Raw genomic sequence first — 26,080 nt, 5'->3', positions numbered from 1 at the left:
ACCAAGTTACAGATCAGATCTATGGAAAAGAAACCCTGCTCACAGTCAGAATGCCTGTTTTTCTAGGTATTTTTGACCTATAAAACCACCTGTAAACCACCTTTAATAAATGTAAGGTAGAGCTGTTTAATGTCATACTGTGGAACATTCCTGACAGATGGCATATCCATGGAAACAAACAGATGACGGACCCTCCACTAGCAAAGTTATATCAAAAACATTCTCTGAGTTGCGTTTGGTTTTGCAGTTTAATCTCCGTTGTGTCAGTAGTTCCTCACCTCAGACGCCCTGGCCAGCCCGCTCTGATAGCATCATCCTGGGGTGTTGTGGTAATGCTCTGTAGAAATGGCCTAATCCCGGTGGAAGTCTCCCAGAAATCTGCTGTCATCGTGTGGGTGAGAGAGAGGTCAGGGCGAATGAGGAGAGCACCCTGACCACCCTGAATCATAAACCCCACCCATGGGCGCCCCCGCAACCCCTACCACCCCCACCACCCTCACGTTGGAGCTCTGGGGGAGGAAAGGGTCTGTATGGTTTTCTGGGGAACATCATCAGAGTTGGGAAATAGACAACAAATCTTTCAGTGCATTGTCTTCAACAGTGTGTATAGTCTGAGTTGTTTTTGTTGTAGTCGTACTGAGTGAAAAACCATGTAAAATGTGACTATTAAGTGATGGGATTATCTGATGTAGATTCTGGTTATTAAAAATGAATCAAATAAATACACAAATTCTAATTATTACCTTAAGTAATATACAAACTCTACTAACACTGTGCTTGAAGGTTTGTTATTATTACCGACTGGAAAAAGCAGCCAAGATGTTGAAGGGGCCTATTGTTACTTTCAAATAGTTTATATGAGATGAGTTAAAGTGCGCACAGTAACTCCATAAGTCACAGTTCCAAAATAAAAGGGACTCTATGTAAAATTTCTGGTGTGTGTGTGGGGAGGGTCTGCCTTAGGGAAAAAAATAATAAAAAATCAGATGTGGAGTGGCCTGTAACTTGGTCAGGGGACCTCACCTGCTTGTCTCCATGGAGATGAACAATTTTAATACCATACCCTGGAACATTACAGACAAAGAAAAGCGACAGTGACTGATTGGTCTGGTCCAAGAATGTCCAAACTTTTTTCACCGAGAGCCTCATACTGAAACTGAAAGGAGCCATAGAGCCACAGATACAAGACACTGAAGTGAAACATACAAAAGGTTGCGTTTGTCTTTGGTCTGAAGCGAACGCAGCTTTAATAAGGCTGTATCTCATCTTACACCCCACTGCTCTAGACACACCTGAGACGCACAAACATTTCTAGGTGAGGTTAGAACAAGCACAGGTCTGATATACGTGAGCCACTGACATGCTCCAAACCTATAGTGTTTTTTGCGTTGAGGTGTATAGTGCCCTCTTCTGGTGAATTGTGGATTAACGTAACATAGACAAACCCAAAATTAAAACGTTAATAAAGTACACTATGGAGAAGAGTAATAGATTTTCCTTTCCTTTCGTTCATGTGTATATTTATGAAATGCATACAACAGGTGAGCACTCCAAAGGTAAAAAAGAATGTGTCAGTCATTTGATTATGTAAAACAACTGGGGTAGGACATTTAAAAAAAACAAAAAAAAACTTTTTAGGACCTGGTCCCAAATATGTAAGTAAGTAAGTAAGTAAGTAAGTAAATAAGTAAGTAAGTCTTTATTTATATAGCACTTTTCACAGACATTTTCTGTCCCCAAAGACGCTTTACACAGTATTATTCAGCATTTTTCATTCAACATTCATTCATTCAGCATTATTCATTCACTTTATACCCTGGTGATGGTAAGCTTCTATTGTAGCCACAGCTGCCCTGGGGCACACTGACAGAAGCGCAGCTGCCATGCCAATCTGTGCCATCGGTCCCTCCAACTACCACCATCACTCACACACACACCACTTTCATACTGGCCAATGTGGGTGAAGTGTCTTGCCTAAGGACACACAATGTACATGTACATATCCTTGTTTTTGTTTTGTATTTTTGTTAGTGTTGGTGATTTTGTTTTACCTTGCCCAAACAAATAAATAAATACAATAAAATACATTTTAGAATATATGATTGGCAAGAGAGTTTTATTCAATAAATAACTTAAAGAAAGAAAATGTTCAAATTGGACATTTATGTTATGGATTTGATTATGAACCATTTATGGTGAACCAAAAGAAAAAAAAAAAAAAAAAAAGGTCCATACTTGATTGCTGGAATTTGGCTATGAAAATGGAGAAACTGTTACTGTGTTATTTTATGTATAATTTGGTTGAACAATATTTCAATATTTTAACAAAAATACTTTACGAGACAGTCATTGTTTAAGTATTATTAAGTATTAGTATTAGTATTAGTATTAGTATTAGTATTAGTATTAGTATTAGTATTAGTATTAGTATTAGTATTAGTATTAGTATTAGTATTAGAGCAATAATACTCACAATGTTTCCACTACGCTTGGGGTCAGCTTCACAATATTTATTTTTTTATGTTTTCATTGTATTTTATTTTTTTATTGACAGCAACCTGATTTCGAAATTATGCGCTTCATCTTCACACCACCAGAGGGAGCTATAATCCCATAAAAACTGAAAGCGCTTCCAGACGCCACTATCAGAAACACCTTTTTACATGATGAGTGTATCATATTTATTACAGTGACGCATTTTCACGTCGTGTTCTTCTGTGAGAGAAATCCTTCATGCGTAATAGCCCTTCGGCAGAATGAGACTTCCCATGATTCCCATTGACAGCTTGTATCTTGTGCAGGTGTGAGCTGTCTAAACATGAAAAAGGATGGGCCTGTCCAAATAAGTCTATGCTCACACATACAGAGGAGTCATTAATAAAGTCAACACGTTCACAGACTTCCTGCGTAAGAAAACAGGTTTATAGGGGATGTTACTGGGAAAAAATACAGTTTTTATATTATGCGTTATTATTATTTTAAACCTTTTATGGAGACCTTACTCATGGACATATCAAGATTTCCACCATTTCTCAATAAAATACAGTATTGTAGTATGTGTCACTGGAAACAAGTATTAATCCTGGATATCCGAGCAAACAAACAAGTTTATGTCTTTCTTCATTTTAAATGCATAAAACATCACCATTAGCTTGTCTTCCTGAGGTATTATTTAATTTGCGAGTTAACTAACAGAAAGAAATGCATCAAATCTTACAAATCCAAAAATGGGTCCAGTGTGGGGGAAAAGAAAGAAAACATAATAATAATAATAATAATAATAATAATAATAATAATAATAATAATAAAATAATAATAATAAATAAATAAATAAAAAATACAGTAGCATATCCACATTTTGTTCAGCAGATTTGGCTACTATGAGACTGTTTCTAAGGTTACATTTACAATGAAACAAATCCTCGTATCACTGTATCACTGTATCACTGTATCACTGTATCACTGTATCACTGTATCACTGTATCACTGTATCACTGTATCACTGTATCACTGTATCACTGTATCACTGTATCACTGTATCACTGTATCGTGAAAAGTAGTAAGTAGTTCTCGCTACGCTGTTTCTCGTTTGTCTATGGTTTGTTTAAACTGTTTTCCACAACAGCGTCATATGACCGAGGTCATGAACCCAGCGAATCAGGAAGGCACAAGTCAGAGTGACATTGTCCAGTAAGCACGGCAACAAGTGCTCCTACGTTAGCATATCAATGTTTTCAGGCATCCACACAGTGCTGGATCAGATCTGTACTCAGATGAATTCATGGGAGCTGGCGGCACCAGATTGTTCTATCTCTGGAGCTGACTATTTCCATCGGATTAGTGTGGCCAAACACTGCATGCACTACAAAAATGACTCAAATACGTACTAGTGTGGATGGGGCCTTAGTATTATCTATTTCTTCAAGCAAAAATATATAAATCCTCCTCATGTCTGGGTGGGTGTCCTCCAAGGGCTTGTCTTACCCCCATTAAATTAAACCAAAGGATTAGTTCTCAAGGGAGGTAGAAAGTATAAACATTCTTAATTGTCATTTTTATTTTGATAGGAAGCAAAGGAGTAATTTAACAGATTGAATATAAAATGTTCCTTTAATACTAGTATATAGACCTGTCCCAGCTGTAGTTATGTTGTACACAGTGGATACAACCCTGAACTGTGGAAAACTGTCCTTGTTTTCCTCATTACAGCCTGAGAGAGCTCTGTACAAACAACCCCTCCTGACCTCAGCGGGGAGGAGGACCGCGCCAAGCCACAGACACACTGGCCCAAAGGCACAAGGGCAGCGGGTAATGGAGAGCGGAGAGTCAGCCTGGGACACAGATGCATGCTGGGAGGTTACTCACTCGCTCAGCTCATCCTCCACAGCTGCTCCGAGCCCTGAACTGTGGTAAAGCCAATGGGCCAGAACTAATGGAGGATAAACATTTAACTAGTCGTGGAAAAACGGCTGGAGCGCAGTTAATTACGGGCTGGAATAAATAACCTATTGCTTTTGTGTAGTATACTTGTTTGGAACTGAAGCTTTCAACCAGGGAGACTGTATTTTCAACTCTGTTTTTAGGCTATACCCATAGATTGTACATATAAATGGACATAACTAACCCGCTAGCCACCATGTTCCAATTAGAAAGTGAGCACGGGGGAGCTTTTGGCTCAACTGACTTTACCTCCAATTAACTAAAATCGTCATCCCTCTCTCTGTAACTACCGCATTGAGCCTCATCATTTTGGTCTTAAAATGTTTGTATTACTGTAACCTGCTCTCCTGTACATGATCCTGGTATTTTTATTTCTCTATTTTGTCTGTAAAAATAATCCTAATCTCGAACGCAACTCCAAATTTGGTTCATTTGACTGGAGCTGAGCACTATGGGTAATGTCACACAGTCTTAGTCCACTTCTTTATACAGTCTCTGGTTATACGTCTTTTAACCAAATCTGTATGTTGCCAAGTCTGCTTTTTTATAGCAAGTTTGGGGTTCTATTTTTTGAAAGTAGCTAGCAAATTTTAAGTGTTGCGGGTTGCATTTTGGGGGGCGTGTTCCTGCTTGCCCATTTTCAGATCATCAAAGAGGTTTTTATTTTAGCTTTGTTTAACTTTTCCACGTTAATGGACCCAGTGACGATTGAATAAACGAGGGAGTTTTTTGTGGGTCGCAGATTTTGCTTTGAGATATTTTTTATTTTTTTATTTTTGATCACTTGTTACTTTCTGAAAATCTTGCAGATCTTTCACTGTCAGCCAGTCACATTTTGGTACAGTACAGCTACAGTTAAGTGCAGCAACAGCATTAGAAATTGCCTCATCCTAGTATCACAAACTACTATATTTCAGCACAGGTTTAGATAACCACTTGTGTTTTTCATAGACTGTATAAAGAAGTGGACAAAGGGAGTGTGACAGTTTTCATGGGGTGACAATTTTTCAGTTTAAAGTAAATTGACGCCAGAATCGATGGAGCTGGAAGCACCGCATGAACATTTCATATATAGAATGCAGCGGCTTGCAGGTTAGGTATGTCCATTTATATATACAGTCTGCGTTCTTTTCTCTTTTGTTGCCTGATTCCTGAAACTTTATGCTGCTTTACTTAGTTATTTCTCTGTAAAACCTAAAATGTGTGGTTGCAAAATCGGACTATATAGTTTATATTAAAATATGCCTCTTATGTACTGTAACCATGTTGACTTTTCTGTTTCCAGTCCAACAGACACTTCCCCACTAACATTTCATCACTCTGAGGATGAGCAGTCTCGGATGATGACACTAACCGCTCTCACCAGCTGTTTCCACGGTGCCGACAGAGCCGACTACAGTAAATGGGTCCAAAATGCTGCAAATGACAAGCTCATGCAGTGGACCATATCTGATACTGTTGACTGGACTAATAGTTGTATTAACATTTCCATATAAGCTGACTCATGTTTTAGTGTACTGTCGAGACCGAGTACAAGATATGAACTCAAAGTGCACTGTGTTCTGTTATCAACAAATTAATAACGCAAGGGTTGTACTTGTTAAAAGTCTCATAACAAGGGAGGATCATTTCATTAAATATTAGGCTAAAAACCTGAATATGTAAATCACAAGACACAGGTGATGTAATATTTTTAATCTACTTACAAGTCTTGTGTAAACACTTAGTCCATCAAGGTATTGTATAATAGTATGTATTATTTGCTTGATGTTTTTGAAAAACAAGTAATTGGATTTGTACAGGACTTTTCATGAGACTCAAAGCACCTCATTCACTCCACACTAAGTAGTTGTTAGTTGCTGTTGAAGCCAGAGCTGCCCTGGGGTCGACTGAGTGCTTCAAGGCTGTCAATCTGAGCCATCACCATAGACTGTATATATAAATGAACATAGCTATCCCACTAGCCGCTGCGTTCCAAACAGAAAGTGACCATGGGGGTGCTTCCAGCTAGCCTGATTCATCATCTGGTTTCACTTTGTGGAAACCGTCTGACCTCATGGCTTTAGGATTTGTTCACTTGACAGTAAGAGGGTTTCTATTTCACCAGTCTCTGCTGTTTGGTCATGATGTATGTAATGGTCCAAATCCCATAGGAAGAAGGGCAATAACATCTTTCCCCTTGATAAAATTCACCAAACATTCTCTTTGTTTTGGCTTTAACTCCTCGATCTCAGGAATCGTTGCCAACATAGAATGTATGACTTCATCCATCTCGACCGCTTTGTTTACTGTCGTGCTGTACCACAAAAGGGACCCAGACAGGAGCTTGAGTTTGATGTCATGTCATGGCTCTTCACTGACTGACCGGTGTGCGGTCTACAACTTTCAGGGTTCTTGCAAACCATCTAGTGTATTCCAATTCCTGAGGAGGCACTAGGTGGCACCAGCCTGGCTAGCTTCCAGCTCCACTGACTCTGACGCCAACTGACTTTACACTGAAAAATGGTCACTCCTGTCTGTGTAACTGCTGCAGTGAGTCTCGTTATCTGTAAATAAATTCCTGTTTCTAATATGGAACTCAATTCCAAATTCACACTTGTAACTGCAGGCCTCGGTGAGCTTGATTTGACTGGAGCCGAATGAGAGGAAATAGGGCAGTATCCAAACGGTAAGACCATTTGATTGCAAACAAAAACAAGAACCAAAGCCACAATATTAGTTACATGATGACAAATGTTTTGTTCTCAACAAGAATTGCAGATATTACATAAAATTCACTCTACCACACTACCAGTGCACTGTCCCACTTTAACCGAATGCTTTTAACTGTATGTTTTTTATTTGTTTGTTTTTACTTTTGTCTATGCTTTTTATGTGTTTATTGCTGTAAAGTGACAACAGTAAAAAGGTCCTTAATAAATTAAATGCATCATTATTATTATTAATAATAATATTTAAATGATTCACGTCCCACTAGAGCAGCCGTCACCTGTTAATATCCTGGTATTATAACACAATGACATTTTTGGCGTGCACCTCCAAACCATTATTTCTAAACACTCAGAGGCTTAATGATATTTTATAGTAAAATAATAAATACACTCTCTTTAATGGCGGTTTTAGTGATAAGTGCCGGTGAGGAGTGTAAACAGTGTGGACATGAAGAGGGTTAGAAGGCTCTGTTAATCATCGGCAAAAGCTTTTATATGGACTTATAATGGAGTCTGGGAATACCACGTGTCCAAACGGAAACATGTCCAGTGTTACAGAGTTTAGTTAATTATGTTATGTTTATTCAATTATGTTAGGCTTTATTTATTTATTTATTTATTTATTTTTACAGTTTGCTTTTGCTTCTGAAATAGCTGTAGCTGTCTTTTTTTTTTTCTTTTACACATGTTGGCTGTTGGAAAGTAACTATTTGTGTTACCCTATTGTATGAACACCATACTACAAAGATAATAAAAAACAATTGTAGTACTTTCTTTTATATTATCATGTGGTCTTATATCTGTTTAGTCTCTCAGTCATCCAGGTAGGTTCTATTGTGGTCCATGTGCGCATACTAGTCTGTGTGTTCTTATACTTGTCTGATACATTTCAAAATCAAAAAAAAAATCTAAAGGTTAATTCAAGCATTTCTGTCAATGTTACTTCTTTAGTACCGATATCTGCTCAAATGTTGCCTGATTCATCAGCTGGTTTCACCTCATGGAAGCCATCTGACCTCGCACCATTAGGATTCATTCGCTCGACGATAGGCGGGTATTTTTTTGTTTAACCAATCGCTGGTATTTGGTCGTGACATATGTAATGCACCGGAACACTCAGTGGTGTCCAAGTACTTGCACAGCACAACAGCAAACAAAACAGAGAGTGAACATGTCTGCCAACGATCAATGTTGTTTCTGCGAGGTGAACTTGCGAATTAAAGGTGCAAAAAAAAAACAAAAAAAAAAACGAAGTTTGTATTTGACAAAGAAAGTCCAAAGGAGGATAGCATATGCAGTCTGCTATTGCAACTCGGGTTGGTTCAGCTCTTCGCTGATTGGCCGATGCGTGGTCTACAACTTCCAAGGGTCTCACAAACTGTCTAGTGTGTTCCGATTCCTGACCTAGTCACTGGAAAGAAATGAAATTGAGCGGAGGGACTAGGTGGCGCCAGCCTGGCCAGCTCAAATTAGCATGCAGTTTCAGTATTAGTTTTAGTATTGATTAGTATTAGTATTCGATAAGTTTGATAACCCTAGTCACAGGTGGGATTAAATAGTAGTAGTAGCATGTTTGAGTAACCCTTTATTATTAGTTTTTCTACATCTCCAATGCTCAAAGTGCCCTGTTCCACCTTGTGATGTCATGTTATGGTAGTTTTAAAGTTTTCCATTGGCATTTTCAGGTCTGAAATTATCCAAATGATTCTAGTGTATGAAGTGTATGGAATTTAAAACACAGTGAAGCAACAAGAAAGAGCATTATAACAGATCAGAAACAAACATAATATAGGGCTCTTTAAATCCTGCCCAGTTTAGAACGACAAACTTAATTCTTTTGTTAAAATTAAACTATGAGATACACTAAGAAATATAAATAAGCCTTATAACAGTTTTGACAGGTATAGTAGCTGCACTATTAAAGTATCCTGTGTATTTCTTTAGTTATACAGTATAGAGTACTTAGAAGCAAAAGAACGGTTTATTTCTACTACTTACTTGTTGATCATACATCATTAGGAGTGACTGTGGGGAACATGGCAGCCCCCTTCCAGACAAATGACTAGTGACAACTTTGACACAACACATGGCACTGTGCATTAAAACAGCGCCCCCTGATGGACTGTGGTTGTGACATTTGGTGTTTATCTTGTCACACTGAGAAGCCCTTCTCAAATTATAGAGTTTGTTTTTATGTAGTCTAATAATTATCCTCCCTAGAGTGAATTTCGTAACTGCTCGCTTAAATTAGTGATGTTTTGAAGAAATGTCTGGGTGTGGTGCAGTCGACAAAAAGGTCAAAGAAGTAAAGGTTCGAGATGAGTTACTGCAGAGTTTAGTCACTGTTCCAAGTAATACTAACCACTCTGCCACAAAGCATCTCTGATCACTTGTAAGGACTAGCAAACATAAAAAGTACCTTATTTTATCAGATAATTTCTACTAAAAACATTACATAAACTTACTTTAAAGGGCCCATATTGCACTATTTTCTGATATAAGTTATAATGTTGTTTCCTCATTACAAACACACATGGAGTTCTGTTTTTGTTTCATTTACACCTTTAACACACAACACATACATTTAAGATAAGTTCTTCTCTCAAACAGAAAACACTCTGTTTCGCCTTGTCATGTCATGTGGTAAGACAGGAATTGCTCCACTGTGTTTTTAAACTCCACACACCTTCACTAGAATCATTTGGCAAAATTCAGCCCCGGAACTGCACATGTCTACAGAATAAAAGTTGTCAAATGTAGCTGTTAACTTGAAAACTACTACTACATGACATCACAAGGTAGAACAGAGCATTTTGAGCTTTGGAGATATAGGCAGACTAATAAACCAGGATTACTCAAACATGTGTGAATGAAACAAAACACAACTCCAGGTATGTTTTTGATGAGGTAACAACATTATAACATGGTTTAAATCTCACAAGAGTTGATTTTGTGTAATATAGAACCTTTAAAATGCACAATTGTTTTTCATTTCCAAGGTGTATTCTGGTTGAAGATTAACCTATTACATTCAAAGAGGTATGCATACGTATATTGCCAGTAAATATGCAATGTAATAGGTCAGCTTTGGCAAACCGCACAAAGGACAGATAGGAGTGTCATTCTTTTACACGTGGAAACTTTACCTCATCAGGTTTTAAATTAACCTCATCATAAGGTAAACTGTATTAATCATTCCTGCTCCACTGACAGCATCTTAGCCACCACTTCTATTTAATATCAGTACGACAGGTTAAGATCGTTCCACTAAAACATGGTTAAGACTTTACTTTTTTGATTAAGTTTATAATTTTCCTGTCAGCTAGTAACTATAATGTTAAGAAGAGTCAAAACTTGTTTAAACTGCACAATAATTTTGGTTAAACTAATACAAATAAATGACAATGACACCTTTACATTGTTAAATGAAGATAAAGCTGCACTGCACATTTTTTCTCGTGGAGGTTGGTGGTTTACCTCCTTGTCTCCATGGAGATGTTACTGCTTTGGAATGTTACACGGTATGACATTCAACATATCCACAGAGCGTTTATTCATTACGGCGTTTCTATTGCTGAAAAATACAAGAATTCCTAAAGGCAACTCTCCACAGATCTGAATTATAATTGTAACCTGCTTGTCTCCCTCATGATGGATGGGTTTATCTATACAGTGGAACATTTTTACCTGTTTAATATCATACTGTGGCACATTTCAGGCAGAGCAATGACATATCCATAAAAACAAGCAGGTGACGGAACCTCCACCAAAAAAGTTACACAAATGAGCCTTTAAAGCAAACCAGCTGACCCTTCCAGACACACAGAACGAAAGTGCCACAGAGCTTTTCCGCATGTGCACATCCTCTCTCTTTCTTTCTCTTCCTCTCTCTCACTCCACCACCCCCCCTTCCTCCACACTCTCTCCCTCTCCTCCTTCCCCCCTCCTCCCTCCCGGCCCGAGCGGCTACAACTTTTCCATTTCCTTTTTTGGTGAAAAAATCCGCAACTTGGTGCAGGGAGGAGGACATCGCACCCAAGCCGTGAGCCTGGAGAGTGGGTCTGCTCCGTGTGTGTGTACAGTCCCATCAAAGAGTCCACTCAGCATAAACATTGGAGCGTGCAGTTTACCGAGCTTACATGCATTCACACACTTTATTGTTATGTTACAGTGAAATAAAGTAGATTAAGTTTGTGCTCTTGGTGGATGTGGTTTATCATCTAAGTACAGCAGTGGTGGAAGAAGTACTCAGTAAAAGTACAGATACTGGAGCAAAAAAACTCTTAAGTGAAAGTAAAAGTATCATATGAAAAAGTTAAAAGTATTAAAATATCTACTTAAAATTGCAATTAAAGAGTAAAAAGTAAAAGTATATTGTGCACATTTTGAGGGCTTATAAAACTTCAAATGTACTGATTTTGATACAGATTCATGCTGAATTTTGCTCAACAAAAACTTGATTTGTTTTTTCCTAGCTGTTTTTATTTGTATATTTTTGTTTGTTCAAATTATGAACTTAATATAATAAACCCTGCATTCATTTCAGCAGATCTGAAAATATAATACAAAATACTTTTAAAATTACTTTTCCGTCCTGTTCAAAGAATGTAGTGGAGTAGAAAGTACAGATACCTGCTCTCAAATATAGTGAAGTAAAAGAAAAAAAACAAAAAAACAACAACTTTAAAATCGACTTAAGTAAAGTACATATACCTAAAATTGACACTTAAGTACAGTACTTTACTACTTTAACTTGACACCTCTGAAGTATAGTGAAAACATTCTTCGAAAGAATACGCAGTATTCTGTTATACGAATACCACCGAGTACTATGAGCTCATAAAGAAGTAATGCGCACCCAACCGCAGCCACAAAAAAACACACAAAGTATAAAAATGTCCGCAGCGTATATTTATTTCATTAGACTTCACAAATCGAGCTAACCATCGTAGCATGTAGCCGTATCACATATTCCTGATTTACAGTAAGTTCATCCGGCTGTGACCACAACAGTTTACATATGCTGAAACACGTATATGCCAACTCTGACTCACCAGCATCAAAGCGGGAAAAAAGATTATAGAAATGCATTTTTAAATTTTACACACAAACAGTAAAACAAAAAATTTAAAGCGTGTTAATAAAGGGGCTAAAAACATGCACGTAGATCTGCTGCTCGCAATAAGCATCAGTGACAATTAAATATTTACAAATGAAAAGTACAAGTACAATTCCATAATGTTGAGTCACTGGAGGTAACTACAATAGAGTTGTTTTTAGATAATCATTGAACACACTGCATGCCTTATAGATGATCAAGCATAGGGACCTTACTATAATGATAAAGGTCCAGTATTACACAACATTGACTCTTAAGAGCTTGTTCTCATGCTATAATGTTATCTCCTCAAAAAACATACTTGGAGTTGTGTTTTTATTTCATTCACATGTTTAAGTAACCCTTTATTATTAGAATGCCTATATCTCCAAAGCTCAAAATGCTCTGTTCCACCTTGTGATATCATGAAGCGTTTTCAGTTCAACAGCTACCTTTTATTTCTAGTTAAGTAGAGATTGCCAGCTCCAAGGCTGGAATTGTCCAAATGATTTTAGTGAAGGAGTATGAAGTTTAAAAACACAGTGGAGCACTTACCACGTGACATCACAAGGTGGAACAGTGTTTTCCGTTTCATTCACACAAACCCTGCATATTCAATGCAGGGTTTGTGTGAATGAAACACAACCCCAGGTATGTTTGTAATAAGGGAACAACATTAAAACATAGGTCAGAAAATAAGAGTAATATTGGCCTTTTACTGATAATCAAACATTTTACAATGACTTCAAACATTTATATTATGTCAGCTTTTTCCATAAATGTGGTATTCTGTAGATATTATTTGGTTAATTCATGTTTTGAGTGTGCCCACCTGCTCCTCCAGTACTTTCTTTGGACTTTTGGACTATTTTCTTGTGCCTGTTGCTTGAGACATGTCCTTAATCGACAGATCTGAGTTGAATCACGTCCTTTGAGTCCCTGACAGTGTCCAAACTTTGTTGGAATTGTTGTGGTTAAAAAAACAAAACAAAAAAAAAACAGAAAAAAGACTAAAGCAGGAATATGACACATCAAAGTGGCATGTCTGTCTGTGGCAGTGAAATGTCTTATGTGCACAAACTGTAGAGACGAGCAACACCAGCCAAAGTGCAACAGAACTGAATGAAATACTAATAAGAATTTTTTTTTGCAAAGTACAATTTTTCTTTTTAAAATATTGTTTATAGTTTCTATAGGTATAGATTGTCACTATTTTTACAACAGTGTTGCGCTTTCTCCCACTTTCTATAGTTCAGAAAAATTACCGGATGAAGATGAAACATTTGAAATAAAGTGATTGCATTGGATTGTTAGACGCAATTTAGCAAATCTGTTTTGCCTTTAAAGTATGTATTTTTATTATACATATGTCACATATTATACTGTCTCTGGGTCCAGACCCACTGTTTGAGAACCATTGCATTTATCATTTATAAACACATTAAGAAAATCCACCAACAAATCATCAGTTTACCGTCTCCTCACTTACCTAAACACACTTTTAAAAGTGACTGGCACTTTTATCTCTTTGGTTTTATAGCATCTTTGATTTTGCATACCAACTTCTAAGGCACATTTTAGTATATGTATTTTTATTTTCTTACATTGTAAGTTAGTTTACAGGTTAGTCTATTATGTAGGGTTGTTCAGCAATTGCATTCTTTCTTTGTGCCCATATTGGAATATTCTCTGTGTCTAACTATTAATAAAAGGTCTACCAAATATATAGATAGCTCTACTTGCAAAACTCATTCTGTGACTTCTATACAGCATTAAACTGCTTTATGGACAACAAGGAACAAGTATGTTTATCACAAAGGGAAACCCTGCGTGCATCTTTGCATAGGCATGGTTGTGTCCAATACTGTGAAATCAAACACAGAGTCACAATGTGGTAGGGCATCTGGAATAGCAGGTTTTATAGGCTGGTGTGGCATTCGCGGCATAAGATCTTGTCCCCATCTGGAAAGAAGCCTGCCCCCACCAGGGAGACAGAGCACTGGCTGCAGGTGAAGCAGGGCTGGTGCCACTGGCGGTCCTCAAACGAAATGTACTTCCCTCCTCCAAAACCTACAATACAGAACAAAAACAAAAATATAAATGTAAGCTAAGAAAACTGAGAAAAGAACTCAGCCTAAATATGGAGGGTTGTGTGTTAAATGCGTGAATGAAACAAAACATAACTCCAGGTATGTTTACATGTTAACATAGATCAGAAAATAGCATAATATGGGCCCTTTAATACTGGTACCATTATATTCTTCTAGACGAAAGCCTTTAGTGTTATGACACAGGCCCCTCAAATGCTGAAATAGCAGAAAGTGGAGTGAGTGTTTACAGTTTTCCTCAGACATGTTCCCTTCTGTACACAATAGCAGTCTATTTGTCCAAACCATAAACACATGGGCTTCACTGTCACTTCTATTATTCTCAGTGAAATATCTTTTTTTGTTTTTCATTCAGTGTCAAACCACTTGTTGCTGAATCTGCATAATCCTGAGTTGTGTTGACATTTCTGACAGATTATTGCCATCCCAGTGGAACAAGAGATTTTTCGCATGAAAGACCCAAACATGAAGTAAAACCAACTACTATCTTTAAAACATGATATAAATGGATAAAATTTAGCTTCTTATATCACAGACTGTTGGGTAAATCATGTTTTCATTAACATTTTAATTAACAAAGGACTAAAGCAAAATGATATTCAGCTATATTCTCCTAAATTCAATAAAAATTTGATCACAATGTTGTAATCTATGAAATTCCTCTGTGGCGTTGTGTTTTCTTTCATTTGCATGTTAGTCTGTTTACATCTCCACAGCTAAAAATGCTCTGTTCCACCTTATGATATCATGTCACTGTAGTTTTCCAATTAACAGCTACCTTTTGCTTTCTGTTCAGTAGAAATGTGCAATTCCAGGGCTGAAATTTTCCAAATGATTCTAGTGAAGGTGTATGGATTTTAAAAACATAGAGGAGCAATTCTTGCATTACCACATGACATCACAAGGTGGAACAGAGTGTTTTCTGTTTGAGACCAAAACTCAGTCTAAATGTACAGGATTTGTGAATAAAACACAACTCCATGTATATTTTTGATGAGGAAACAACATAACATAGATCAGAAAATAATCTAATATGGGCCTTTAACCTTGCAGCCCAGTTCCAAAAGACGACAAACAGCAGGATGTGAGACTTTAGAGCTACCTGTGATGGGCTTGGAGCAGGCCTCACACTTCTTGGCGTACAGGCTCCCGAAGCACTTGAGGCAGTAGGGGCTGTCCTCTCTGGAGGTGAAGTGCTGTCCGGCCAGCTGGGTCTTACAGCTTGTGCACACAAAGCACTCCTTATGCCACGGCTCATCCCGGTAGGTCACTCCACCTTTAGCTAGGGTCTGAAACAAAGGCAAAGGTATATCATATATCCACTCCAGTTCAATAGAGAAGTTTTGGCAATAAAATGTGATATAAAGTGGATTTGTGTAAAATGTATAAAGTAGATTTGTGTAAAAAACAATGCTCATGTACACCAACAAGTCAGAAATACACAGATTCTCAGACAGGCTTTAAAACGGCTTTTAAAAAGGCTTTAGTAGTCTATATAAAACTTATTTACTGTTAAGATTGAAAGTCCCATGCAAAACATTACAACTCCAATGATAATGGCAGCACCTGCAGCATTTTCAGTAATAAGATTAATTATAATAATTCACAGTTTATATTATTACATGTTATTTATGATAATCAAAATATGCATTATTTGTAGCAATCTCCCTCTTAAAAATTGTATATTGCTGTAGCAAAGCAAAGCATTGTTGGCCCATATTAACACTATTTCTGATCTATGTCATAATGATGATTCCACATCAAAAACATACCTGGACTTGTGTTTTGTTTCCTATTTAACACACAAATGCTGAATAGTTAGATTGAGTTCTTCTCTCAAACTGAAAACATGCTGTTCCACCTTGTGATGTCATGTGGTAACACAGGAAGTGCTCCCCTGTATTTTTAATTTCCATACACTTTCACTTTAATCATTTGGAAAATTTCAGCCCTGGAATTATTATTTGAATTACTCAAGCATGTGACACAAAACACAGCTCCAGGTATGTTTTTGATGAAGTAACAGCATTATAACATGGCTTAAAGCTCACAAGAATCTATTTTGGACGGTTTGGACCTTTAATTAATTACATGTTTTGACACTGATGTTTGTTTGTATTGATTATTATGGTTTAAATTCACTCATTTTTGTTTGAGACTTGATGCTGTAAAAACATACCAGTCATTGAGTCATTGTACAGAATATTTTGTCCTCATAAAGGAAGAGCAAGTCTAGCTAAAACCAGCACTGCCAATCATGTATCAATATAAAAAAGTATAATTGCAGTGTGGTGTATTTCTGACTGAACCACAAACATCCAGAAGCATTTATGTTATCTTATTTGTTTGTTTTGTAGCTGTACAGTGAGTCAGTACCTTTTTACAACGTGTACAGCGAGGGGCAAACTTGTCCTCATAGCAGGGGACGCAGTAGTGCTCGTCTTTGTCTGGGATGAAGGACTTGGAGCCAATGGGCTGTTCACAACTGTGGCAGATGAAACAGCCCTCGTGCCATGTGGAGCCGCCATATTCCAGCTTCCTCGAGCCTGAAAAAGCAAAAAATACATTCATATAATAGACATAATGATGGATGGAAAAAACGACTGGCTAAAGGGACCTATTATCCTGTTTAAATCTCCTGGTAAACTCATTTCAGTGTTCCTGGTGGTACTTTAAGCGGGCTATAAAAAGATGAAATTGTTGCGTGATGGTATATAAAAGTCATTTTGTTTCACAACGGTTTATTTTATTTTGAATCATAATACCACAGACACCGCAGTACTTTCCGATTGCAGGAAATCTGATTTTCTTTATGTCCCCAAACACTTCATAGCATTACCTTCTGGCTTTGGAGTTCTTATGGTCTCATTGTTGTACATTGAATTACAGTAGAATTGAATTGAACTATTTTGCATAATGTACAGATATTTCGCACAAAAAGATAAAACAACAAGCAAATCTTGTATATAACAGAGATATATTTGTATTACTACAGTATATGTCTATATTTCATTTTTACTTGCACATATACATTTTTATATAATTATGCCTTATTTACACCAGTCTCTTGTTATTTTTCCTACTTATTTTTAATTTCCAACCATTTATATTTGCTCTTTGTTATTAAATTATATTGTGATGCATAAGCTACTGTGTCCAAATTATTTCCTTTGTAGATCAGAAAAGTTTTATCTGACTAAGTACTTCAATATATGCAAACATGTGAGTTAATAGTGACACATCGCACGGGGGATGTTCTGCCAGAGTGTCTACCGTATATAGTGGAATATATCAGCAGTTACCAGAGATGTAACAATTTCCAAATCTTCCGATACGATATTTTCATGAATCACATCTCACGGAGCGATATTTATTGCGATATTCTGTGGACGTTAACAAAATTGCACATACACTACTTTTCCATCATAATCCAAGATTCAGCGTAGTTCTCTCTGTTTTTTAGCTGTTGCTGCATATTTTTTTAGCTGTTGCTGCATATTGTGAGACTTTTGACAATACAATATCATGGTATGTTGGTTATTGTTACATCCCTAGCAGTTACCATGGAGATACAATGCACATATTTGCTGTTTAGGTTTTTGATTTTCAACAAAAAAGCTCCTCTGTTGTAGTTCCAATCAAGTAAGATTGTATCAGATCAAAGTATAACAGAGTTTCAGACTGAGCACTGCCTACAGTTGGCTTCACACCCCTAGGGAATGTTGATGACATCAATTGGCCAAGAATGATCTACCCTGACCCTATGAAGTTCCCATTAACAGTAACCAAACTTGGGTCAGTATAGTCCTGGAATAAGTGTGTAATCCACAATGTACATTTTTTCTCAAATTAGTCAAATGTCATGTCTGGGAAACTACACAATACAGCAACAGTTGTGTTACCATATGGTTAGAGATAAAAAAAAAAAAAAACTGCACCACCTTTGCCTGCACTGTGTAACTTTTTAGTGGAGTGTCGGTCACCTGCTCTGCCTGGAATGTTCCACGGTATTACATTAAACAACTAATTCAATTACAGGTGGTTTTATAGCTCAAAAATTCCTGGAAAAACAAGCATTCGGACTGTGAGCAGGGTCACCTCTCCACAGATCTGACCTGTAACTTGGTGTGGACTTCGTGATAATAGAAAGGTGTAATAGCATTCCGTGAAACATTCCAGACAAAGCAATAACATCTTCATGAAGAAAGGCAATTGACCCTCCACAAAAAAGTTACACAGTGCACATTTAAAGCTCAGAATTGACTCATGAGCTTTAAGCCATGTTATGATGTTGTTACCTCCTAAAAACATACCTGGAGTTTTGTTTTGTTTCATTCAAACATGTTTAAGTAATTCTGTATTATTAGTCTGTCTACCTCCACCTTGTGATGTCATGACGTGGTAGTTTTTGGCTACATTTTACCTTTAGTTCAATAGAAATGAGCAATTCCAGGGTTGAAACTATCAAAATGATTCTAGTGAAGGTATAATGAATTTAAAAAACACAGCGGAGCACTTCCTGTATTACCACATGACATCACAAGGTGGAACAAAGTGTTTTCCATTTGAGAGACAAACTCAGCCTAAATATGCAGGGTTTGTGTGCTAAACATGTGAGAATGAAACAAAACACAACTCCAGGTATGTTTGTGATGAGGAAACATTATAACATGAATCAGAGAATAGCATAATATGGGCCCTTTAATCCTCTAGTTCAGGAATAGATGAGTTAAACAATGGCAAGATTTACATTTCCCAAGAGCACGGTCAATACAAAGTCACTGAGTTTTCCTTGAAATGTATTACAATTCCAGCCAGTAGTTAATGTGCTGTTTTGAGATGTTTAGACCACATTAACAACCCATGTGTGAAAACAAACAAGTGCCTGCTGGCAGTAGTAAGAGCTCATCCTGCCAAATGTTAATACTAGGCAAATCAAAACACCATTATATTACCTCATAAATGACTTAACTTCAATTTGGTACAATTGCTCTGCGTAAGAACAGTTTAAGGCTCATATTAAACAATGACCAACTCTAGGGACGCAGACACCACAGAACTAAACCAGAACTAAACCAGGACTAGAATTAGACCTGTCACTATAACACATTTTGAAGCACGATATATTTCTGTAGAGATTTACTGCGATAAATTATAATATTACTGTTTAATATAACTTAACTATCATACACTTTTCTCCATGGAGAATGTTATCGCTTTGTCTGGAATGTTTCACAGTATGGCATTGAACCTTTCGATCTTCATGGAGACCCAAACCAGACCAAGTTAGATGTCATATCTGTGGACCCCACTCACAGTCAAAATTGTTTCTAGGTATTTTTGAGCTAGAAAACCACATGTCACTGAATAAATATAAGGTAGAACTGTTAAATGTCATACTGTGGAACATTCCAGGCAGAGCAATGACATATTCACAGAAAGAAGCAGCAGAAAAAGTTACATAGTGCACCTTTAATAATCCCAATAAAACAAAAATAAAATAGACAGTGTCATTAAAAGACATGAGCTTCAACACATAAATAGCTGAATGAAGCAAATGATAAAAATAGACCTAATTTTGCAAAGTACCCACTGGAATAAATGTGTAATCCACAATGGTAGATTTTTCTCAAACTAGTCAATTTGTCTTGCCTGGTAAACCACAAAATGTACTCCAGCAATAGTTGAGTTACCATATGGTTAAGGGTCAGAAACCTAACACACTTCACCACCTTTGCTTTAAAGGTCCTATATCATACAAAATTGACTCTTTTGAGCTTTGTGAGGCCATTTTATAATGTTGCTATCTCCTCAAAATCATAGAAAGAAGAGTTACTGCTTTACTAACATCTGAACTTCCATCACGCTGAAACACAAATGTACTGTTTTATTTACACAAGTCGATTCACTTAATCCTTAGGTTGGAAGTAGGTCAGTCGTAGCTGGAAGCACAGTCTACAGAGTGTGCTCCTGTTTATATCCATTGTCAATAAAGCGCTCCTCTGTCTTCTCCTTATATGTCCTCTTGAGCAAGCGCCATGTTTGAAGTTGACGCTAAGCTGTAGGGGGTTCTGGCAAAGGTACACTCGTACATGCATTGTATATCTGTATGATTCATAAAACTGAACCGAGATGAACTCCGAGGCCTTGAAACTGGGTTAGGACAGACATACTGGTTTAATATCAGGAAATGAGGGACCTTTTGGAGTAATAATACAGCATATCTCTACACATAGGGCTTGGGAGCAGCGTATCATAAAAATCTTGTAAACTAAGGAACCATTTGAGTGAGCTGTTTGGATGGTGTAGGTATAACTTTGCATGGCATGTGCATTAACCACTTTAGAGCAGAGTACAACAATTTAAAGTAAGACGAGTTTGTTAGCATATAGCATACACAGCTGAGTTAATGTGGTGAACTGGAGAAATGAGAAATATCTGTCTGCTTTCTAGACCATTAAGACGACTCAGGTGTATAAAAAACATAACTTTAACATCTTAATCGTACTGAAATAGCAAACAAGTACAAAGCAAAACACACATGGGTATTTGCTTGTCCTATACTTGCAGTGTGATAAATACACCACAAATTGGTATAGGCCTTCATGGAACAAAAACTTGCAAATTAATGTAATCTTTCAAATAACAATGATAATACAATGCAGCTTCAAGGCACTCAAAGTGCTTTGCATCAACACACCAGTGTACACCCACACTGGGTATGAGGGAGGGTTTAGTGTCCTTGGATTCATCTCTGGGAGCTGGAATCATCGCCAACCTGTGGGTCAGTGAATGACCAGTGATGTTTATGACAAAAGGAAGATTCTAACCACCAACCTTCTGATCACTGGACAAACACTCCTACTGAGCTACTGATGCCCAATGACAGCATGCATTAGAACCACCACTGCCACTGGTCTCTCATCCCCATACTGACTTCACCTAATCCTGCTATCCTCTAATTCCTTACCGTAATGCTCCAATTAAAACAACAGAACCATCATCCTCCTTCGTTTCCCCATCGTCTCCTTACTCCCACTAATGTCTGACCCCATGTCTTCTGTCTATAAACATATCGACACATTAGGGCTGTGCAAAAATATTGAAATATTTATATATGTGATGATACAGTATTGATTTTGTGGGCTGCTGTATTTTTTGGTATATTTTACTATTACTATTATTTTGTTACACCGCTACAATTTTGTTGCTAGTTTAGAAGAAGGAAACTCATTTACACATTTAACATATTCACTGTTTTGATGATTAAAATGGGCGTGTTTCATATTCATTTTGCACAGGAAGTGGCTAAACAAAGACTTTTATTATCACACCCATTATTTTGCTTTATTTTATTGAACCGTATCAAATTGATTTGAAATATATCGTATCGAATCGAAAGCTCACTGATTATAGATATTTATCGTATCGTGGCCTATGTATTGAGGTATATATCATATCTGCATCTTCTTAATGATACCCAACCAGGTCTGTCCCTCCAACACTCTTTTTGTCATTGTATTTTGTATCATGTCTGACTGATCAACTGAGTCCATTACCAGGCATGACGATCTTGTCACAGGCCACACACTTGGAGGAGAACTCATTGCAGTAGCAGTCGTTGCACAGCAGGGCGTCGTCCTGGCTGGTGAAGGGCTCATCGGCCAGAGAGCGGTCACAGCGGAAACAGCGGAAGCAGTGCTCGTGGTAGTGCCGGTCCTCATAGAACAGCTCCTGAGAACGCAAAGGGATTTCTTATGTAGTGTGTACAAATATATAATGTCCTTCACTAATAAGGGCATAAGGGTGGATTCTGACAGTCCCATTGTGACTGATAACACAACCACTGGATTAAATCAACTGTATTCTGATTTAAGGGTGCGTGTAACTGTGTAACAGGCACCTTTAACTTTTCTGGCTTTTCTGCTAGTCTCCATGAAAACAAGCAGTGCCATTTTTGTCTGGAAAGTCCTGGTATGGCATTAAATATATCCATGTTGTATTTGTACAATAACCTGGGTATTTATTGACCTAAAAACTTGCATATTTACAGTCAGCGAGCTCTCCTCTCCACAGATCTAACACGTGGACTAACTTAGCCCTATGGTGTCACCTGCTAATGACTACCTTAACAAGCCTAAATAAAGCATCACCCTAACCTTTAATTTAAAAAAAACTAATAATGCAGGATTACTCAAATGTGTGTGAATGAACAAAACACAACTCAGGTGACAACGGTCTAACATAGCTAAACGCTCACAAGAGTTAATTTTGCATAAAACCTTTAACATTTCTCTTTCATTTTTGTCTTTGTCAGGTTAGTTTGCCTTTTTTTGCATGACTTCTTGTCAAAACCAACACAAGTCTGAACAATGAGAAACAAATCAGATTACTCACATCAGATATAACAGTTTTCATGGCATTTCTATAACTGGATGACTCCAGAAATCAGATAAAGATCAGATTTGCACTGTGCTTGTAAACCATTTCCACATTTTGAGTTATTAAACAGAAAGAACCCAGTGGTTAGCATTATCCTAGTCACAATGACACATGAGCTGTGTACAAACTCCAACCACAATCTCTGTACAATGATGCATGCTACGATCTGAAAAATGTCCTGTTTAAAAGGGGAGTTTGCTACAGAGGCCTGGAGATGCCAAAAATGTGTTCAGTATAATTTTCCTCTATGGGCTGTGAGACTGCTAATAATTCACTGTTCTTAAACATAATCTGAAAGTTTTGCTGTGCTTGTTGAGTTCACATGATTAATGACTAGTTAGTGTTTTTCATTAGGAAGTAAGAAACATCTTGTTTCTGGGAATTAAAAAGAAGAGGCTGTTTCATGGTTGAGTTTTACGAGATAGAAGTGAACCCATGGCATATATGGACTTGGCTCAAATTGAGTGTATAATTACAGGTTAAATCAGCCATAACTGTGACCCGCTACACTAAATACATAGGAGATGCCTCATTTAGCCCAAGTGATGCATCAGTGGTACTATAAGCAGCTTGTAATTTTTAATGGTGAACCTTACTGAGAAGTCATTTATTATATTATTTAGCACAGTACTATAATACTGCCTGACCAGCCAGTTGCTTCTGCATTCTGTTCGAATCCAGAAGAGACTAGAACTGTAGAATCTGTCCAAACTTGAGATGGTCCAACCACTGCAGAAGACATCTCTTCAAAAAGCTCATAACACTCAGAACAAAATTACTTATTTTCTTCTCTCTTCTCTTTTAATGTAAATTTTATGATGATTATTCATGATGTCTTTCTTATTCTGTAAAGTGCTTTCAATTACTTTGTGTATGAATTGTGCTATACAAATAAACTTGCCTTGCCTTTTACTTGAGATAAGTAATAGTTTGGTGCTTCAGTTGTTGATTCTGTAAAAACTGACATGGTCTTTCAGACATTTATGTTGTTTTTTCCAACTTTTTTAAGGTAAGAGACATAAATTCTACTAACTATGGGGCTTTTTGTGTAACCAGTTGAACATATTTCAAAACACATGAAGATTATTGAGTGTTACTATCAGTCTAGGGCTAAACAGTTTTACAAAATAACATGCACAATAGGTCAAATCCTCCAGCTAAGCTAAAATAGTTCTGACCGAGACTAGCTCAAGATCTGGAGATTGATCTCAACTGCTCCTTACATGTTACCCCAGCCACATCAATAAATGGGTCAAATTCAAAGGACTATACAGTATGCAGGACAAAAGAGTCTACCTTAACTTTAACCTGAAATATGACCAGTTAAACTAGTATAAAAATCACACAGAGGACAAAGGTTAGCAGATGAAATTATATTCTTACTCTGTTATTATAATATATTGTGATGTGTGAGTTACTGTGTCCAAACAATTTCTCTGGTGGACCAATAAAGTTGGTCTAAATCTAAGTCTAATTACTATTATTTGTATATTTATACACTTATTTCTGGGTGGTTGGATTACACTACCTTAAATGGAAGTCTTTAGCTTTCATCATAACCTGCACTGTATCATATCATGGTCACATCTGATAGTTGTGCTGCAGGTCTGGTCCTGTCTGAGTAAAGTTCTTACCCGAGCATCGTGTCCTATCAGCTCTTTGCACTCGTCACACGTGTTGGAGAAGAGGCTGTCGTAGCAGGGGATGCAGTATGGGCTGTCATCAGACTGAATGTACTTCCGGCCATACAGGGACTCCTTACAGTTGTCACAGTCAAATCGGTCCGCCATTGTAAAGCTGTGGAAGACACATAGTAAATAATGAGCATTTAAATTTAAAGAAAGTTAAGTCAAGTATGAAGAGGTGATAATGTGGGAATAAAATGGTCAAAAATATGTTTCTGGTGTTGAAATGTTTGTAACAAATCTGAGTTAGCAGCACAAGTCATAATTGTAATTATAGTAGCAGAAATAAAATCAGTTAAAGGTGGACTATGTCACTTTTCTAGAGGAGAGTCTGCTACCTGTTTGTCTCAATGAAGATGTTATTGCATTACCTAATAGTCCAGAGTATGACAGATCATTCTACATAGAAAAAATATATTCTCCATAAAAAACAACTAAATCTCCATAGAAACCAGCATGTGACAACACCAGACCAAGTGAAAAGGTAAGATCTGTGAAAAAGTGACCCTGCCCACAGTAAGAAAGCAAATGTTTCAAGATATTTTTGAGAAATACAAACATCTGTAACTTAATCAAGGTGAGAGAGATTAAAAGTACTATTACATGTACTATTGCTAGTAGTCCTTATAGTACTAAAGCATTGTCAATATGGTAACAGTAGTAGCAGGAGTACAATAGAGGCAATAGCACATAATAGTTCTTTATATTTACATACAATTGCAGCCTCATTATATTGTATCTTTTTTGTACAATGCACTCACTGCCATTTCAACCCCAGTGACTTTGTTGGCTGCCAATATTTATGTAGTAAATACTTGGGCTTGTACTCCCGCTCAAACCAAACACGCAGCACAAGTGGGAGCAAGTGGAAAACGCAAACAGAGCAAGTCGACAAGGACCTGGGTTACACTATTTACTTTTATTACAGCATGAAAATGTAGTAGCAGAAATGGAGGGGACGGGTCCTGGCTGGTATCATCACTAGTGGTGGAACAAGGACTCAAACAGTAAAAGTACACATACAGGAGCAAAAAAAGTACTTGAGTAAAAGTAAAAGTATCATATTAAAAGAATGATTCAAGTAAAAGAATTTAAGTATCTGTTTGAAAATATACAAAGTAAAAGTATTTTGCACAGTCTGAGATCTAGTAAAGCCTCAAGTGTGCTTGCTCTATTATACTATTACTATACTATTATTGTTTGAGACTGCAGGTCTCAAACAATAATAGTAAAAAAAAAAAACTTTTACTTTTCAATACAGTTCAAAAATGTAGTGGAGTAGAAAGCACAGATACCTGCTCTCAAATGTAGTGAAGTAAAAGTACCTACTCTAAAATGTACCTACTCTAAAATGTACTTAAAGGTGCAAAGTGTAACTTTTCTGATGGAAGGTCCCCCATCTGCTTGACTCCATGGTGATACTATTGCTTTGCCTGGAATGTTCCGTAATCTGGCATTCAACAAAATAAATTGTATTTATTCAGTTATGGCTGTTTTTTATTTCACTTTCATTATTAACATGAGCCTACCTACTTCTCCACAGATCTGACCTGTAATTTGACGTGGTGATGTGGCCTGCTTGTTTCCATGGGGACA

General features: G+C 37.1%; 1 protein-coding gene across 2 annotated transcripts in view; it reads right to left on the bottom strand.

Moving 5' to 3' along the window:
* Positions 1-12,043: 12,043 nt before the first annotated feature.
* fhl3a (four and a half LIM domains 3a) overlaps positions 12,044-26,080 on the bottom strand; it is a 66,119-nt gene continuing 52,082 nt past the window's right edge. For both annotated transcript variants that reach the window (XM_020940307.2, XM_055163665.1), the window contains 5 exons: positions 24,434-24,596; positions 21,917-22,091; positions 16,734-16,903; positions 15,460-15,646; positions 12,044-14,319 (listed from right to left, as the gene is read on the bottom strand). In XM_020940307.2, coding sequence (XP_020795966.1) covers positions 14,168-14,319; positions 15,460-15,646; positions 16,734-16,903; positions 21,917-22,091; positions 24,434-24,589 — 840 coding nt within the window. In that variant the 5' untranslated portion in view covers positions 24,590-24,596 and the 3' untranslated portion in view covers positions 12,044-14,167. The remainder of the gene's footprint in view (positions 14,320-15,459; positions 15,647-16,733; positions 16,904-21,916; positions 22,092-24,433; positions 24,597-26,080) is intronic.

The sequence above is a fragment of the Boleophthalmus pectinirostris genome, unplaced genomic scaffold, assembly GCF_026225935.1.
Source record: "Boleophthalmus pectinirostris isolate CB_2022bp ecotype Guang Dong unplaced genomic scaffold, ASM2622593v1 HiC_scaffold_6, whole genome shotgun sequence".
NCBI lineage: Eukaryota > Metazoa > Chordata > Actinopteri > Gobiiformes > Gobiidae > Boleophthalmus > Boleophthalmus pectinirostris.
The sequence above is the reverse complement of the archived record's forward strand: the minus strand, read 5'-3'. Positions and strand labels throughout refer to the sequence as shown.